At 35.8% G+C, this 20857-nt stretch overlaps 1 protein-coding gene across 2 annotated transcripts in view; it reads right to left on the bottom strand.

Annotated features, from left to right (window-relative positions):
• Positions 1–20857, bottom strand: part of FSTL5 (follistatin like 5) — a 321062-nt gene that overhangs the window by 70708 nt on the left and 229497 nt on the right. For both annotated transcript variants that reach the window (XM_054825507.1, XM_054825508.1), the window contains exon 8: positions 3954–4074. In XM_054825507.1, coding sequence (XP_054681482.1) covers positions 3954–4074 — 121 coding nt within the window. The remainder of the gene's footprint in view (positions 1–3953; positions 4075–20857) is intronic.

Below are 20857 nucleotides of genomic sequence, written 5' to 3'. Positions count from 1 at the left end.
CATACCATTTTTAGAGCAGATTGGAAGTCTCCCTTTTTGTTTATAATATGGTTAATGATATTTTGTTCATTGTCTAGAAACATCTTTCAAAAAGTTAAATTCCTCAAATTTACACTTTGAAAAATCTAGGCTATGACACATATATGCTTGTAAAATAGAAAAACTGAGTTACAAAAAAATATTTAAACTCATCTAGGTATCAAGTCTATAACTGCCATTGCAATCAATAATATTAACACCTCTGGTTATGGACAACATAGACCTGTAAATTAATAAACATTGAGTTAACAAGAAAACACAAACTTTCTAGGTATTTCAGCTTTTTCAATAGCAATCTTTGAGGCTTTTTTTGTGCAATAAATCTTAGAATTTATGTAATCCTAAGAACAGTAGTAACAAGAAAGAGTAATCATTTTTAATAATGCTGATTTAACACATCAATTAATATAAGTAGTAACATCAACATAAGAAAAAAATCTTGGTTTATTATTCAAATTCTGTTTTTTCACTTAACTGGTTTATACACCTCTGTTGTCTTAAATAGCTGAATATTTACCTATAAACCGGTTAACTGAATATATTACCATCAAAGGTCATTTTAGAGACAGGTGGCCTCCTACCAAATACAGCAACCCATATTACAAGAATATCTGAGTTTGTTACAAATTTTTTGCTCTGCCCACTGTTTACTACTTTGTTTGGAAGAACTCTAACAGCATTCCCCTATAAACTTTTTAATGGCTGCTGTGGAAAGAAACAAAGGGTAATAAACAAGCATAAGGGAAATGACACAAATTCTTCTGAAACACAAATTAAGTAAAGACAGATTTTAATGAACAAATTATGGAGTTGTTATTATAAATATTTTATGGGAGATTGAATTCTACAGCTCCTCTTTGTCTTCATTGATACTAAGACCATCGCATATGCCTATCATTATATGAGAACAGATTTTCTAATTCACGGTGTTTATGACATGTGATGTCAACAACAGTAGAGGAAAAAATACCTGATGGAACAAATTTCAATATCACAGATATATGGAGAAAATAATAAAAATCAAAACTGACAGGTTCAGACACACATAGTCTCAGAATTATATAGTCACAAAATCATACACTTTGATAGTTTTAAGCATTATGTAAATTTTAGTTATTAGCATTATTTAATGAAACTACACCATTACAATTTTGTATTTTGGATTTTTTTTAATAATTTATATGAAAAAGGGATAAATGCCAACTTATTATAATATTACTTACAATATTTAATTTACCATATTATTTGTATAAGACTAAACTGAATTGTCTCACCATAAAACATGTCTTTTACAGTGCTGATTATCTATATCATTAAGACTCCAAAGGAAACTCATTATTCTTTAGTACTGTACCAGGTAATTCAAAACTCAAAAAATTTCCTAAAGATTTTAATCTTAATAGAAAAATAAATCAAAATTATATATACATATAATATTTGCAAAGTAGTCAATGTTAAATATATAAATATTTTTTCAAAAAATATAGATTTACACAAATGGAAGTGAAGAAAACTTAAAATCTAATTACATTGTATTTTCACTGAACCTTCACATTAGATATTTGTGATCAACGGAGCCTCATTATCTCATTAACCTTTTGTCTGACTCTCCTGTTAATGCAAGTATCATTATATTAATTAGTTGTTATAGCTACAAGAACTGACCATCATGCCTGGGCTTAGGAGGATTACTGCTTAGAAATACAGATCTAAACTGTGGAAGAGCTGTTCATTTGACCTTTAATCTCAATGGTTTTAACTCCAGTTATCCACAACATACACAGCAAATGAACCTATTGCTCCAAAGGACTCCTTTCTCCTTTCCCTCGCTCTCAAAAAATCAACATCCAAAATGGTGTTGGAAGGTACCATTCCAGTGCCAGCTTGTTGAACAGCAGCTATCTGAACAGAGGAGAGGTGAACTAGTCAATTTGTTTGGACAACTTTAAATTTATACAAAGAATATAGAGCAATAACAGAGTGATTGCCTTTGGCACCATAAAGATTTACAGTAGTTTCCAGATGAAAGATACAATTTCCTGACAGCCACTTCGTCACCAGAAAAATCTACAGTTGTCCTCCTTCACCTATCCCAAATTATGTTTCTTGTTTTTCTAGTCTTGCAGAAAACCTTCTTCAAATTAAGTAGATTTTGGCCTCATTGTGTGCTGAACTGAGCCAAACATGAAAAATCCTAGTATTTTAACTGTTGCAACGCACCTCTTTAGGATTATTAACACATTGGAATAGGTAGGGAATGTGTTGACAAGAATATAGTTTTGTTAACAAAGTAGGGTAAACCACAACACATGAAACAGAAGAGGAGAAAGTTGGTCAAGGACCTTCTAATGTGCCCAACTCACCAATAATTCTGCTGTCTGCAGGAATTAAAATACAAGTAAACTGCACTTCAGTCTTCTCACTAGTTTAGCCAGTATTTGCTACCTGACTTTTTAAATGACAGAAAAGAATTCCTGAAGAAAACTTTGAAGAAGGAAAGGATGTTGATGTCATGTATTAGCTCAAGGAGAAAAAAGTGTTGAGGGGAAGAAATTAAGAAATTGAAAAAAAAAAAAAGAGAAAAAAAAGAGATGGATAAATAGATATTCTAAGCCAGTTTCCTGGAGAAACTCAATGGCAGAGACAACATGTTAAGAAAACTGCAAACAAGCACTAAATATCAAAGTCAGTTAAAGTGTGAAGGATATTAACAACAGAAAGTGAAAAAAAAATCCATTAAAAGAAGAATTAATCATATTTAGAGACAAGTAAAATAATCTTGGAAGCTTCCTTTGGTGTGAATATCAATGAAAGATATGAATATCAGAAAATATCTCAGCATTTTTGGATAAGAGATGTCAAGAAAAGTCAGTTATAATAAGAGTTTATGCAACTGACTAACAATTAACAAAAAGAATTATGGCAACAGCAGTAGTCAAGAAACTAGGTCTGGGATATGCTTCAGGAGAAAGTTAAAGCCTGTTAATATAAAGTTTGCAGAAGATTGAGTTCAAACATGATTCTGGATTACATATCAACATAGAATGACAAATACTGGCAGTTTAATGTGGAAAGGTACACTTAAGAGTCAAAGAAAAATATGAACAGATAAAGTACAGTGGGATCCTTGGACCCTTTGTCAGTGGAACAGAACAACTGCTTAAACTAATTTAGAAAAAAAAAATACATATAGGAAAAAGAGCTAGGAGAGGATATTATGGTTCCAGAGAAGGGAAAGGCCTGTCTTCAGGGCACCAGTAACAATTGCAGTTAAGTCCTGTCCAAGTACAGAGTTCAGTAAAGTGGTCCTTAGAACTTGAACAAATGTAGGAAATTGTAAAGATCAAGATTTCAAATCCAGATGCCTAGAGTTACTCTACTAAAATCATGGTTAGATTTCAAAATAGTAAATGTGAATTTGGAAGCCTACATCAATTACAAAACTTTGCTAAAAGTGCATTCTTTTAATCTTATGTTAAATTCAACATTCATAACCCAACAGACCTATGCACTTATTTTTCCAAGTGTGTTCTCCAGAATTACTAAATGAATACTAAAAAATACTTGATCTGTGTGCGTGTGTGTATATGTATATATAAAACCAGTTATTGTTGTCTGCAGATAACATGCTAAACATCCTCACTGGTGAACAGTTCACAGTGCATAGCAACTCCTCTGGACTATTTTTACTCCTCTTAATAACTATTATTCATATGGAAGTGATAAATTAAAATGATTATACTTTATTGTTTTGCAAGGTTATTTAAAGGAGATCAATAAGGAAAAATAATTTTATCTCTTTTTCTTTTAAGCTGCAACACAATATAAAAAAGTAACACAGCAACAACCGATCTTCTCAACAAAATCCAAACCCAAGTCTCTTATGACTTGGTAATTAGAACATTTTTCCTTACCATTCACTTGGAGAATATGAGTTTGATAGAGCTTATCATAGCCATCAGCATAGCAGGTGTAATTTCCCATATGAGTTGTGGTAACCTTAGTAATGTACAAGGACCCATCATCTCCAAAATCCTACCAGGAAAGATTAAAAACAAGGTTATCATAATCATGCCTGCATCTCTACAGTAATTATTCTCGTCATCTTGGCAACAAAGCTGTGATGCAAATATCAAACATCACAAATACTAAACCAGAATAGCTAACAGTAATCTGAAACCCAAATATTATATTTGTGAATGGCAGAGTTTGATCTTGCCACATATATATTGTCTGTGAAAAGAAATACAAATTTTATTTTCAACTCTGTAGAAGTAATATGTTTTATTTAGCTATGATAATTATTTACAGGAAAAAAACATATTTAAGATTGCATCTGATCAGATAGAAAAACTAAATCTCTGCACAATTTAACAATGTAAATGACATCCTGTGGAAATGTGGTCATCCTTTGAGCAGATACACAGGAAAAAAAAAAACACAACCCTCATTTTTCTTCAAGTTTGAGTCACTATTTTTAACTTCATGATTTTATATATCTTTAATTGGCATACACATTCCACTGGATTAGAGTGCAAAATTTGACCCTCATTTCAATTCTCAGTTCAATTTCTGTTAATACAGTATCATTTAAAGTTTACAATAAGTCCAATTTAGCTTCTTCCAGTCTATGTCTCGTAGATTCTGAAGTGCTTGTACAAATCCTGCTAGGAGTTGTTTTTTCTACATTATATTCCATGATTTAATTTTTCAAGGACTCTTAACAGTTAGTTTCTTTTCAGCCTCACCTAGCGATCTTTTTATTGTTATATATGCAGTGTATTTACATAAAACAGAGATTAAATTATCTGAGCAAAGAATATAAAATAGAAATAAAAAATTATGAAAAATGTCTTTCGGTCTAGTAGATAAGTTCTGTTTTAAAATATTTCATTCAGAAATTAAAGTGTATAAACTATGATGAACATGCAAAACTGTCACTGCTTCACGCTAGGAAAAAGTATGCTGGATCTCCTATGGTGTGTGTAGGTCAGCCCCTCTTCCTGAAGGGAACCCATGCTCTGTAATCACATGACTAATGTTAATATAGTCTGTCAAACTCAGCTACCTTTCTTGTGTATTTAAAAAGCTGTTTCAAAGCTTCTCAGTATTCTTATGTATACAATACAGCTTTCTTTTTTCATTTTTATCCTAAACTTATTCATGGTCATCTTATAGCTATTTTATACTCAACATAAACTGCCTCTAAAATAGCCTTTAAGACTGCTAAATAACTTAAAATATCCTCTCCTTATGATTAGCCATGGGATACAGTACTATAAAAAAATACACACACACGCATTATAATTATATGCAGCATAATATTCACACACATACAGGCTCAGACATAGAGCCCAAAGCATCCAACAGGTGCCTGATTCATGAGAATAGGGATAATCGCCAAACTACAGTATCTACAAATTCAGTGATTCATTACAGAAGCACTATTTTTGTAAACTGCTTTCAAGGATCTGGTATTCCAGATGGCAAGTGTTACTGGTAAAGACCACAGCAAAAAAGACTTCCAGTACATCAGCCTTTTCCACTTCTGTTTTGACCAGGCCCTGTGCCCAACTCAGTAGCAGGCCCGTATTTTCCCTAGTTTTCTTTTTGCTGCCGATATAGCCCTGAACCTTTGTAGAAGACCTTCTTGCTGTCCTCCACGTCCCTCACCAGATTCAATTCCAGGTGGGCTTTCGCTTTCCTAATCCTTCATGCTCAAATAATGTATTTATGTTTTTCCTGGGTCAGTTGTCCTTGCTTTCATCTTTCTTCCTTTTTATACACGTTCTGTCAGGAGCTCCTTGTTCATTAATACAGGCCTCTGGCTGCCTTTGATTTCTTGTTCATTGTGACAGACTATTCATAAGCATAGAGAAAGTGATCCCTGAAAATCAACAAGCTCCCTTAGACCCCTCTTCTTTCCAGCATGGTCTCCTATGGGATTCCTCCAAGCACATCCTTGAACATGCCAAAGTTTGCTCTCCTGAAGTCCAGGGTTGTGCTCCTGCTTTTTGCCTTGCTGCCTCCTCTTAGGCTCCTCAACTCTACATCTCATAGTCACTGCAGCCAAGGTTGCCCTTACCTTTATATACCCAACCAGTTCTTCCTTATTTTTAAGCATGAGGTCCAGTAAAGCATTTCCTTTCACTGGCTCCTCCATAGTGTGTGTTAACATCATGACTAAGATAGCGCATTCAAACTAGAGGAAAAGTGTTCTTCCACTCCAACTAAATTGTATACATCTCTAGGGAGTAATCAAAGTCTGCTGATGTTAGAGCATGTGGTGGGTTGACCCTGGCTGGAGGCCAGGTGCCCACCAGAGCCGCTCTCTCACTCCTCTCATTCACTAAACAGGGGAGAAAAGGCATAACGAAATGCTCGTAGGTCGAGATAAGGACAGGGAGAGATCACTCACTAATTGTTGTCACGGGCAAAACAGACCAAACTTAGAGAGGGAATTCATCTAATTTATTACTAGGCAAAACAGAGTAGAGGAATGACAAAATAAAATCAACTCTTAAAACACCTCCCCCCACCCCTCCCATCTTCCCGGGCTCAACTTCACTCCCGGCTTCAACCTTCCCCCCCTCAGCGGCACAGGGGGACGGGGAGTGGGGGTTACGGTCAGTTCATCACACGTTGTTTCTGCCGCTTCTTCCTCCTCAGGGGGAGGACTCCTCTCATCGTTCCCCTGCTCCAGCACGGAGTCCCTCTCATGGGGTGCAGACCTTCAGGAGCAAACTGCTCCAGCATGGGGTCCCCCATGGGGTCACAAGTCCTGCCAGCAAACCTGCCCTGGCATGGGCTCCCCTCTTCACGGGTCCACCGGTCCGGCCTGGAACTTGCTCCAGTGTGGGCTTCCCATGGGGTCACAGCCTCCTTCAGGTGCCTCCACCTGCTCCGGCGTGGGGTCCTCCACGGGCTGCAGGTGGAATCGCTACACCCCCTCATCCTTCCTCCATGGGCTGCAGGGGGACAGCCTGCTTCACCATGGTCTTCACCACGGGCTGCAGGGGGATCTCTGCTCTGGCACCTGGAGCACCTCCTCCCCCTCCATCTGCACTGACCTTGGTGTCTGCAGAGTTTCTGACATCTTCTCACTCCTCTCTCCGGCTGCAAAAGCTCTCCCTCCAAGTGTTTTCCTACTTCTTAAATATGTTATCACAGAGGCGCTGATTGGCTTGGCCTTGGCCAGCGGCGGGCCCGTCTTAGAGCCGGCTGGCATTGGCTCTATCAGACACAGGGGAAGCTTCTAGCAGCTTCTCACAGAAGCCACCCCTGTAGCCCCCCCGCTACCAAAACCTTGCCACGCAAACCCAACACGGAGCAAAAGGAACTACTAGTGTTCAAGGTGAACAGCCACTACATTCTTAAATTTTAATCAACTACTTACATGATTATATGAGAAAAAGACATGTTAATGTTGAACCCTGTACAGAGAACACAGTAGTATTGGCTCAATCATGACTGAATTGCCAATTTTTAGAACTCAAGTTAATCATAATTTAGAGTCTGACTAAATGTACCATTAAAAAAACCCAACAAAACCAAGATCATCTATACAAGTGACATGAGAACTTTATAAACACTAGTCAGACTAGTGAAATCTCCTGTGATACAGCCACATTGCTGTACTTTCTCTTTTCAGAGATCAGACTCGGGCATCTTTCTTGTCTCCTTTTCCATCTTTAAGCTCAAAATTTCACAGGAGCTGGGTAGGAGGAAACCTGGATTACTAACATTATATCTGCAAATAACAGTATAAAGTTCTGAAAGTAAATTCTTCTATTCTACCTGTCAGTGACAGAATATGATATGAGCTCTGGACATTGAAACATTCTCCTTTGTGATCAAACCTGTCTGAAACTGACTCTGACATGGGGAAAAAAAAAATTAAAAAAAAAAAAAATCATAGTTCAGTGAAGGTGGCTGTCCAATAGTCAAAGGAGATTAAAAACATTCCCTCAAATTTAGCACAGAGTTCTCCCTGGGTTCAGCTTATCCTTTTTGCCTAATGTATGCTTTATTTGTTATTAATGAAAGAGGGGAAAAAAAAGGCATTTAAAGGAGTGTTTAAATATACATCATACCATTGAACCAAAACACTTTTAGAAGCACCTCTTTCCTTATTTCACAAAATATTCCTACTAGTGCCATCGTACCAGTCTGGGATGCACTCCATAGTCCATTTGAACGAAGGTCACCAATTTAAATGTGGATAATAGCCAGAGATCACTGGAGCACAATTCTTGCAGCAAAGAGACTGAAGCTGCAGTTATAAAAAGTATTACAGATAGATACACCATCTTGAGTTTAAGTAAGAACATGTAATTTAAGAAATTCTTTGGCTGAAATTGCCTTATGCCTTTACAGATACATTCTGCAACTGTCCCAGAACTATTGTAATGTCTGTGGAGCTCAAAAGGATTGTCTCCATGTATCAAGGGGAGGAAAAATTCTACATAAACTCAGAGATGTCATTTCTCTTATGCTCCTTAGTTAAACTTGGCCCCACCTCCTTCTTCACTGACCTGGGTGTCTGCAGGACTGTTCCTCTAACCTATTCTCACTCCTCTGACTGCTGCTGGTGCTGCTCAGTTTCTTCTTCCCCCTTCTTAATCATGGTATCCCAGAGGTGCTACCGCCACGGCTGATGGGCTTGGCCTTGGCCAGGGGTGGGTCCATCTTGGAGCCGGCTAGCATTGGCTCTATTGGACAGGGGGGAAGCTTCTAGCAGCCTTTCACAGAAGCCCCCCCCTGCAGCCCCCCCCCCCCCCCGCCCCCCCCAAAACCAGGCCACGCAAAGCCAGTACATGGAGAGAATAGAGAGACGTGCAAGAGACTCAATGGGTACGCAGGGGACAACTCCAATGAGAAATAAAGGCATTCAAGAGAAGTGAACCAAAGAGACATTTGGGGGATCCCACACCCCAGCCTCAGGACTGCACATCACCCAGATGGACCTGCTATTCTGACCTGCCCAACTTCTGGACTGAGCCACAGGGAGGTCATGTACTGTAATGTAATGAGCTGCCACACTCACCCACCCTACTCCAGCCTCTCTCCTGGACTGCACCATTTCCCCCATGGAACAGGGAAGTTGCGTAATTCATGAAACCACATGTATCTGTGATTAAAGTGTTTTGGTAACCAATCCCATTTAACTTCTGTGCTGTCAGTTTGGTCCTAAAAGGCAACATCCCAGCAGAAAACAGTTTGGTTCCTTTGTGCCTTTATATTTATAGAATTCTTATATACCTCTTACTGAAATCAACTTGTTTTTAATTTCTTCACAAACTTTGTAAACTTCTCTGTAAATTCCTTAAATTCACAGAACAGTCTATCAAAAACTTTTAAAAGCAGAAAACACAGCTCTAATATCTCATGGAGTCTGTAAACTGCACAGAAGTTTGATATAAAATATATTACTTTGTGCTGCCTTATTCTTACATTCCAGCCTTTGAATGTTATCAATGACAAAATACTGGGCTAGATATACTGCTGGTCCATTATGACTATTCTTACATTCTTCCATGATCTCACCTACTACTTTCCCAATTTATTGAGATTCAGTTTTTTCAGTCCCCATTGCATTACTTTACAGTTTTTTCTTCTTGCCCAGAGAACATAAACTCAGCGATTTTATGCTCATATTTCACTCAAGCTACTTTTCATTGTAACATCTTCAGTCTTCTTGTAGACTGAAATTTAAATGTGAAAATTTAAATATAGATGAACTTACTTTTAATTTTTCATTTTTCTTTCCTTAAACATACTCAAAATATTTCTTCAGAAAATATATAACACTGTATTTCTTAATCCAAAGGTGTTTGGGCAACTATATTTCACATTGCACAGCTCTGTGCTTCAGATGATTCTGCTAGTTGCTCATTAAGAGAAGAAAATAACTCACCTAAAAATTAACCCACCTGGTAAGACTGTCAATAACTTGCTTTTCTTAAGATAACTATAGCTTTCTCTATTAGCACTTCAGTTACACAGACAATATTTCTACCAAGCCTTCAATATGCCATTATATGTTACCATTACAAAAATAAAATGCTTACTTTAATGCTTACTTTTTAACTTTGATTATGTGAATCAATACAACTGGATTTCCTTTCAAAAAACCCACCTGAATAACTCCAGCAATCTTCCTAGTTGGATTTTTTTTATCTTTATCTATTTCTAAAGCATACAAAGTAGTAAGTTCAATTAGCTTTCTCCCCCTTACCAGCTAAACACATGTTTTCAAAGTGTTGCTCTTCAAAGTATTAGTGGAAGAATGAAGAACAGCTCTTCAAAAGGGCCACGCTAGAGGTACTTACATTTTATCTAGCCAATATTATTTGCTTTCTAGAATTTTTTGCCTAACCTCTGCCAAAGGTATTTGTGAACAAAATAGGACATAGTAGAGCGTATTAACATTTAGCTGCTACAATGCAGTCTGAAGACTAGTTTAATTCAACATTCCTGATGCTAAATTATTAGATATTGCTTTGATCCACACTTACCTGTTCCAGGCCTTTGACTGATTCACTGTAGCATGATGATACCTTTAGGTAAGACAGCTATTTTCTAAGTAAACGGATGTCCGTGTTATGGATTCTCCCTTCTTTTTCATAGAAACCATGGCTAAAACATCCCTGTAGCTATTTTACTCAGAGACATCATTATTTCAGTAGGATGCCCACATGACATTGCCATTTCATCACTCAGAGTTTGGGTTTTATGGATGGGGGGTTTGTTAGTTTTTTTGTTTGTTTTGTTGTTTGATTTGGTTTGGGTTTTTTACAACTACAAAACAAATTTCTCTAGCTTATTGTTATAATGAGTTCAATGGGTGTTACTTAAAGCAACAATATATAAAGAGAACAGAATGTTGTAAGCAGTATTTGGAAAGGGATGGTGAAGTATGGACAGAGTTCTTTGACACTGAACGTTGACATATATTTAGTGTTTTATAGAATAACTCACAAGCTAAGTCACTGAAAAAACCTGCATCCATACAGACACACACAAGCATCATTGAACCAGAGCCTTCGAACATCAACAGCAATACATGTAGAAAAGGGGATTTTTTATCTTTTGAAAAAATATTTGATGACCCTAAAAACATCGCTACAAGCTTAATCTTTGTTAGACTACTGTTCAAATAGAAATGGCATGGTAATTCTACAATTGAATTGAGAAACTATAATTATTTTTGTCATGCATAAAAAGATAGAAGTGAACAATTATTTTAACAATGATTCCACTGCAACTTTGTTCCGTTGAAGGACTTGACATTTAAGAATCATGATATGTGTCACGAATAACGAACAAAGGAATATGGAAAGAAAACATTCATTTGACAATGCATCTTTGCTTAGTTGTCTTAGTGTTAATACAACAGAAACCTAAAGGTGATTTTTTGTTTATAAGTCAATAATTATTTCCTTTGGTCTTAAAACTTGTTTTCATGTCTAATGCTTTGCATATGAGAGAGTCTATGATCATTTGCCTGCACTTCTTAACAGCTCTAGAAAGACTGCTGCCAGCTCTCCCCACAGGAGAATGTATAATGAAACAGATTGCTTGAATTTGTTCATCATCACAGAGACTAGGATTTTTTTTGGTTTGGTTTGTGGGGCTTTTTTAAACCACAGATAATTTATTGTCAATATATTGGTCTCTTAAATAACTTTTTTTTTCCTTGTATAACAACTTTCTGTACTCCAAATCTTGAGTATTCTCTCATCCAGAGATTACAAACTTCCACATCTCCCCCAAAATGAAAAATATTATGCCTTTATTTTCCTTTTCACTCATTGCATCCGCACTGTTCCCTGCTCAAATTTCACTTGCAACACATTGCTGAGAATTCAGTTCAGAGAATTGAAGAAGTTCAGAAAACTAAATTAGAAATGCAGTCTAGATCTAGGTGATCTGAAACCATTATGCCCAAAATTGACAGAAGACTCTTTTTTTTTTTTTTAATAGAAGAAAACATTATTGTTCTAGAAAAGAAGGCCTAACTCCCTACAAAATAGCTTTTGATCTAGTGCTTAGAGTCCTAAGCAGCATATGGGTTTAGCATAGTTAAATCATGAATGTACATAATTCAGTCTAGGGCTTGGTACCTGGGTCTTCCACATTCTGAGTGATCCGTGATCCAAAGGGTTCCTCCTGAACTCAAAAAAAAAAGGGAAGTACTTTCTTTCTGGTTTTTTATGTGGGGTTTTTTGGTTGGTTGGTTTTGTTGTTTGGGATTTTTTTATTACTTTTTTTTTTTTTACTCCAGTAATTTTTCAGGCCTGGGTGATAACTTTCTGACCAGATTTTATGGGGCCTGTTTTATGTAGGTCAGAAGAAACAATTGATACAATCTTCTTATGGCCTTAAAAATTTTCAACTTTTAAAAACCTTCAAAATATTACTCTTAAATCCAACACTCCACGCTTGGGGGGGGGGGGGGGGGGGGGGGAGGAAAAAGAAAAATAAAAGAGATAACAAGGATAATAAGAAAATGGCATGGCTTCACCTGGCAGGCAGCTAAAACAACTACACAACTCTCTGCTTACTCCCCCACAAAGTGGGATGGGGGAGATAAACAGGGAAAAAGTGTAAACCTCATGGGTTAAGATAAAGACAGTTTAATATGACAGAAAAAGAAGAAAAAAATATTAATAATAATAATGATAAAAGAATTTACAAAACCAGTGATGCACAGCGCAATTGCTGACCACTTGCAGACCACTGATGCCCACCCGAGTTCCCGAGTCGTGGTCTAAACCCCTGGCCAGCCTCCCCCAAGTTATATACAAAGTATGACATCATATGGTATGCAATATCCCTTTGGTCAGTTTGAGTCAGCTGTCCTGGCCATGTCCCCTCCCAGCTTCTTGTGCACCCCCAGCCTTCTCGTTGGCAGGGCAGTATGAGAAGCTGAAAAGTCCTTGACTTAGTGTAACCATTGCCTAGCAACAACCACATCATCAGTGTGTTATCAACAGTATTCTCATCCTAAATCCAAACCACAGCACTATACCAGCTGCTACGAAGAAAATTAACTCCAACCCAGCCGAAACCAGGACAGAAAAAAATACAGGAACAAGGACATGAGAACTGGACATGTGAATTCTTAGTTACGTTATCCTCAGACAGAAAAACATTATCTTACTGGGTCCTTAATAAATGGAATTAGCAAGCACCAAATATTTTGAATTAATAGCTTTTTGATTACATATGAAACCTCTATTTCTATCTGCGGCCTTTGAGAAACCTAAAACAAAGCAGAAAATTATATTGCTTGGTATCTTTTTTTACTGACAGTTAATAATGTAAACACTGTAACACTATTATACTAGCTCAGTGACAAAGACAACATAATTTGGATGGTGATTTTTCCCTCCTTCTTTTTGAAAAGAAATCTTGATTTTCTTATGGCAAAAGGGAAAAAACAAAACCCAAACATGTGTCTCTGAACTGATCAGGAAAATCATTTGCACCTAAGAATTAAAATTTTTCAGTGGTCTGCTATGGAAAAGCTGCATCAATAATTGCAGCCATCTAGGTATTTTCAAAACAACAGCTGTTTGCCTGTAAAACACAGTGAGTACACATAATCCCCTTCTTTTCTTACACATCCCTCCATGCTTTCTGCATTTGATTTCAGTTGACTCATGGAAGTACCAGTAATACTAATGTCGCATTTTTGTTCACATTTCCCATACTTATTTTTCAGTATCTGTAACTTACTTTATAACAAGGACACAGAGAATAGATAACTGGAGGGTTAACTGGAAACATGTTTTAAAATAATTATTGATGTATGCTTGGTTTGCCAGATAAAGTCAGCTCAGGTTTTTCATGCTAATGTCAATTTTACAAGTCCTACTTTCCAAGTAATCAGCTTCTCTGTTCATGTTGGCAGTGCAATGCCACTCTGTAGTTTGCTATTGCATGTCAGGAAGAAATTAAATTCTGTAACGAAATCTGAGAATAATTGCATTTGGCATAACTCCAAGATTTTTTTAAGTTTCCCTTCTAGCTCAAGAGGGAAAACAAAACCTAAATTTCCTAAGCACAAATTTGGCCTACCTTCTCTCAATCTCATATTTTACAGCTGCAATAAGAACAAATTGTGAATCTAGTGTAAATCCACTGGTTGAAAAACCAGCCTGACAGAAAATTGTAAATCAAATGAAAGCTTAAAGAAAGAACACAGTGTAATATAGTAAGCAGTAGTATAGTATATACGGTAGAAAGCAGCAGGATCTTAAAAGAAACTCTATTCCTAAGAAAGTAACACCAGACAACTGTTCATCATTATTAATGTAGGCTAACTTTAGTCAAAGGAAACTATTCTTCATAAGCTTCCTTTACAGTCAGTTGAGAAAGCTAAACGTAGCAAAATCCTTTCATGGAACAGTTCAGCCGATCTGCCTTTGCTCATTGCTTTCAGTCTATCTCCCTCAGCTGACCATGGAAATAAACTTCCTAGCTACAATTAGACATTTTAAGTATTTCATTGGTCCCTCTGTTCATTGACAATGGGGGGACTGCGGTTTGGAGGAGTAATTTTTATAAGGGTATTTTTCAGCACAGCAGGTGATGATCCAGTGAGTAAATTCAGAACATCTAATTAAATCTCAGATTTTGAGGAAGTCGTCATCCATATCTTCCTAAGCTTGTCTTACAAATGGTCAATGCAGAGATCACCCTCTACTATCTCTTCCTGAAATAAGAGCCCTGACCACTAGTTGAATTGAACAGGATTTGTCTGTATTTAGCAAATCTGAGAAAAAGATTATTTCTCTGACTATAAATGAATAGAATAACACTATATCTACTTAAATAAGTAGAGGTGTATGATTTTTCCTTTACCCTCTTGGATATAGTAAGGATTGCGGTTTCACTTCATGAGGAAATAGTAACATCTAATAAATGGTAACATCCATTATTCTATGGAAAACATGCAGCAGCCTTGTGCTTTTCTAAATATGTCAGTGGATTAAAAACTAGTTTTGCTGTTTTGAAACCTTATAATCTTACAAGTTTCCTAAGAACCTGAAGAGGGACCACACGGAAAAGTGCCATAAAATCCCTCACTCCTAGATCACCAGTGAGAATAACAACTTCATTTTATACTTAGTCATGTAAAGAGAATTTAGATCTTGTATACGGGAGATATGAACTAGACATAAGCGACAGCTTTGCCAAAGTACTAGAGCTCTTAAGGCTAGCCATAAAACATCACTAATCTTTTACTTACCAAAAAACTCTGTCACTTTATGCTATCTTGCTATGAATCTGCAATGATGACTGCTAATTTGTTTAGACATTCAAAATCTCCAACTGAGAAATCTCCAACAGCTTATATTAAATGGAAATTTCAGCACGCTCTGATACAGCTGTCTTTTTTATTGGTTCATGTTACACACAAAGATCTTCAGAATGAGTCATATATCATTTGACTTCTACTCCTTTTTAACAAAATAAATAGTTCTATAATCAGATTTAATCGGATAAAGTTATTTGACATTTGGTTCTCATATTTTTCAATTTAACATCATGTAACATGAATTTATAATAATTATTGAATTATCACAGTTTATTACAATTCCCCCAAACTGTTTTTTGTTTTGTTTTGGTTTTTTAATCAGCTTTAATTGTAAATGTATTTATTATTACACTCCAAGCCTCATCTGCAAAAAGAAACTAGCTTTGCACTGTGCAGTTTACTTGTATCAGATCACATTCCAAAGTGATATCTAAGTGCTACAAGGCCCCAGAGAAGCAGGAGTACTGACACAATTTAAATTTTAAGGTGACTCAATTTAGGGTCAGATTTGTGGAATGAGCTTGGAAAGAGCATCCTTACCTCTGTTTTCTTTCTTTAAACACATTTCATTTGTAGGAAGAGTGCAAAGAAATCATTGAATACTTCCTAATTTTTCCTGATTCTAGAAAGATCAACTCTACATAATTACACTGGGATAAGACTGAATTTATTTTCAGTCATTTAGCTTAAAAACACTTTTGTTTAAAATTTATAAAGTTTATTAGAGTTTTTGATCAACCAATGGGCAATAAAATACCTTGTGAAACCCATACAGTTTTCAAATATTTTGCAGACAAAACTAGCTAAAACAAAAAAGATGGAGATTGGTAGGCAATCTCCTACTATGTGGTGGCTGAAGAGGAGATATGGGGGAAAAAAAAAAAAGAAAGAAAAAATAAACCTAGTACCTTCAAACCTGATTTTGAAAATCAGAATGATTCACTTTAGGTTATTCTTAGCGTACAAGGGAAAAAAAAGTATATTGTAACTTCAATAGTTTTCTTTAAGATGATCTCTCATTTTATATGCAGCATTAATACATGATCTCCAGACAACAGTAGAGACAAAACAGGACCAGTCACACACATTACTTGGATTAGTAAGACAGCGCCATTTATGTCAGTTTGTTATCAAGTATGTTATATAAGAAATGGGCACACACATGCTTAGAAAAATTTTTTAAAGTATATACCCGAATACATAAAACTCCACTGCAATCCTTTGCTCTTTGCTTATAAAATCAAAATATTGAGCTTGAATGCTAGCACAGCAGCTTCACTTAACAAGGGTCTAGCCCAGATTGACATGCTCAATACTCAAAAATATCTTTCTTAGAGCCTTTTAAGCAAACAGCAAATCTCAGTCAATCTGAGCTAAGCACATAATATGAGCTGGAATACAACAAGCAAAAGCTGAAACTACACTAATAAAAATTTCAAATCAATTTACATTTAATACCGATCTTCATTATCTGCAAGCATCACACACACATTTCCTCTCTTCAAACCACTAATACAAAATTACACATTCATCAGTCTAATCTTTTATCACAAGAAAGCTTTACTAGGTAAGATCAATGATGTCAATGAAAGAAAAGACGCTTCAGTGTCATTGGCAGCTACCTGAAGACTTTCACTGTAACTACTGAAACTACTCATGTAGGAACAATTCTTCCCCCCCCCCCCGCCGCCATAAATGAATTGTGATTATACTTTTTAGTGATAGCCTTTGTATCCTTTGATCATGGTTTCTGAGCAGGTAAATGGTAAGTTATTGCGAGAAGATCCTGGTACAAAACAAGACAAATAACGGTGTTCAGAAAGTTGTCTGTAAAAACAAAAAGTTTCAGCACGTGGTGGCACTGACAAACATATTTTCTAGAGCTGTACCAAGCATGACTTCTGTTCTTCTACTAATATGAAGCCAAGATGTTATGAAGTTAGTTCATAAGCCTACAGGTATCATACATTTTGATGGCTGTTCATACACAAATAAAATAGCATACTGCTGAACTAACACGATCTCATCTTTTCTACGTGTTATGACTGGCGTTTCTTCTTTCTGGTACACATCTTTGTTAGATCTAGTCTCTCTTCAAGTCACAGAAATGAGGATGGAAATTCTCTATTTCCTAAAAGGACTGTGAATAGTGGTTGTTAATATTTTCTGGCTGTTATTAAAAAGTGAAGAAATCTTACTGATATTTAGCAACTTTTTTCTTATTATCTGTTTATATATATAAAGTTTACTATATCCTGCTACTTGCAAAATTCCTAGTAAAATGCGTATTATTTTGAAGCAAAGTGCCTAATTGAGGTACATGTGTTTCTTATGCATTGTAACAGTTTCAAAAAAATTACTGAAACACAACTACTTTCAGTTGCACAGTTGCATATAAGACCATAAACTCCAGTTAAACAAGACACTTATATAGAAGATTTATATGCAAATCAGAGTATCACACTGAGTCACGACCATATTCTTGTGTTGTCTTTGAATTGAAACTAACAGGTTCTCTTTTCTGCTTCAATTTTACTACTTCTGTGCCAATCATAATAAGTAATCCTCTTTTGTTGCAACAATAGCTAACTCTTTGTTAACAGACTTCCAGTTTCTATGAGATCTACCAAAATAATTTTACTTCTCGGTACACCTTTATTGTTTATATTTGTCTCTGGTATTTAATTTTTGCTTTTTTAACTACTGCATTCTGTAATTGACCTAAAAGTTCATTAGAAGTACAAATCCTTTATAAACCATGAAGCTATATACACTATATCTTCTTTTTTCATCTTTGTTCTATGCTTTCATATTAAACAATGGGACAACACTATTCTTTGGAAAGCCTCTATGCTACTGTCACCATATGTAACTGTATTACTGAAATACCATGATACAAAATTGTCTTATGTACAGTACAGTCTTTGGAAGACTGAAATGCACAAAAGTTCTTCTTCTGTTGCTGATCCCTCTAGTTAACCCGTGGTTTCAATTATATTTTATTCTAATTATAACCTTATCATCAACAGTTGCTGCTCATAGAATTCACGTCAGAAATAAGATCTTTCATACAGAATGATGGGAGAAAAAGTGGCTTTTTTCCCCTTCCTTCTTTTTACTATAATTTAAAATATTATATTTTTTAACACTCACAGCTTAAACTTCAAAGTCTTTTCCATGAATTAATTTCTTGTCTGATGTAAAAACTAATGTATATCATGTCAAAAACATGAAGGCAAACCAGGATTTCAATCACCTTTCATTAAACATGAAGTCACAATAGCAGGAACAGAACGTGAAGTGACAATAGCAGGAACAGAATTCCTAACATTTGCCAAATTGCTGCACAAACTTTAAAACATCTTGTAGAAAAAAGTGGTATAGCATTGATATTTTACTGTGCCAGAGTATGGCGATTCCATTTGATTTCTCATTAACATAAACAGGTCTGCAAAGACAGACTTTTGCCTGGAAAGAGCACGTACTCTACAAAGGAAGATATAGTCTCATCCCAATTAAGTAACAGGAAAATTTGAAATGCAATGTGCAACTATTGCTGTTATCAAAATTCTTAAGAATAAATGGTCACACAAATCTGATCTTAAACCAGACAAGACAACCTACTTCAGATAAGAGTGGACAAGAATGTGTTCTTTTACTAAGATGCTCTGAATTTTATTTTAGGTGGGGTTTTTTTTTTTCTTTAAGTATTCAATTAAGTATCTATACAAAAATACTTAACATTGGAAAATATTAAAATAGTTTCCTTAGAAATGTTAATCATCAGCAAAACAAAAACATATTTGGTAAGTATTTTAGGGTAACCATCAAAAATCCTATCACTTTTATCTTATTTTACCCACAAAAGTATAATAAATAATGCAGAATCAGTGATCCTCTGTAAATGTGTCTGAATTTTCCTTACTCTAGGGTAGGATAAATTTTTATACGAAACCAAAGTAGATATTATTTAGGAACACTGTTTTGACTTCCCTACTTCTGATGGGAGTTTGAAGTGCTACAATAGTGTTACAATACACATGAAAGGAGAATTAGTTGAACATCATTGATGCCTCTTCCTTTTTGTAATTCCCACTTTGAAGACTACATCTCCTACGTTATTTATCAGACTAGATGGAGCCCAGATCAAGCTTCAAAGAAAAAAGTAATCCTGTGAAGAACAAGAAAGACTGAAAAGTTGATTCTCCATCAGGTCTTGGCAGAATATTTTGGAATGTAGAAAACAGAACCTTCCACCTCCAGCTAGAACAAGTCCCACTCAAGCAAGAAATCATCAAAATATCTCATTACTGTACAGAGTTTCCAAAGACTGTGCAAAAGTGTATGGTTGCCTTGGTCTTATTACCTGTAAAGCATTGCCAAAATGAGAGTCAGAAGGTAGAGCAGCAAACATAACAAAAGGAGCCCAGCTGAGAATAGTCAGGAAACTGTAGAGATGACCATCCTCAAGACTTTTTCTTCAGCTCAAAGCTGAAGCAAGACCAGATGATGGATGGAGAAAGAGCACCGTTGCTTTACTGAGCAACTGTTCCCAATGTTCCGAGGTTTTCATGATTGTGACATGTAAATTTGTTACAGTATTAATCGTGGTAAATATAAAAAAAAAAATTAAAGCCCTGTAAAATACCCTGCAGTTAAAATTCAGCATTTTAGCTATATAGATGTGAACTAGAAAGCTGCAAGAAAAATCAAGCGAAATTACAGGAACCATTAAAAGTACTGATAGATAAAGGCATTGCCAAAATTCACGCTAAATTTAGGAAAAAATGTAGTTTATTTTATCTCCCCTCTATTACAGAATAATGAAAACACTTTGGCAACAGAGACAAAGGTTACTTACATCCAAACAGAAAAAGTTCTGAATGCAAGCTTTTTGAAAAAGGAGCTCTAGATTATCAAGATGGCTATATATAAGCAGTATAAAAATGACAAGGAAAGGAAGAAAACTCAGGAAGGTGATAACATTTACATATGGCACAGAACTTTGGGTGATGAAAGAGAAATTGGTCTGTACTAAAGTAGATCATCAATAAAATTTTGATATGAATGGATATATGGTACTGGGAGTATGGGTAGATAGATCACTGAGCAGTTGGATTCAGAGAAATCTTAAATATCACCTGAAAAGCACGGCAGACATACCATCTGCTGTTGTAATCCTGTCAGAGCTCACAAATTAAGCAGGCTTGATCTGGGTAAGTAATTTGCTTCATTTCACTTTCGCAGGTAGTGGCACTGGCAATTTTACAGGTGGGTGGCGCTTTTCTTTTTGAGTCAGTACTGAATCAATACCTTGGTACACTTTTGGAAGATTTTTAAAAAAAAAAAAATGTTATTTTTTTAAAATATTACAAATGCCAGTTGAGCCAAATTCCCAATAGATAATTATGCCCTACCTATATTAATTCTTCCTCCTGGGATGCTTCTGTGGGAGGGGCAGAAAGGGTTTCTTTTTTTGGTGTTTAAGCA

This window comes from Grus americana, chromosome 4 (assembly GCF_028858705.1).
Source record: "Grus americana isolate bGruAme1 chromosome 4, bGruAme1.mat, whole genome shotgun sequence".
Lineage (NCBI taxonomy): Eukaryota > Metazoa > Chordata > Aves > Gruiformes > Gruidae > Grus > Grus americana.
Note: the sequence above shows the minus strand (reverse complement) of the source record. Positions and strands in the feature narration are given on the sequence as shown.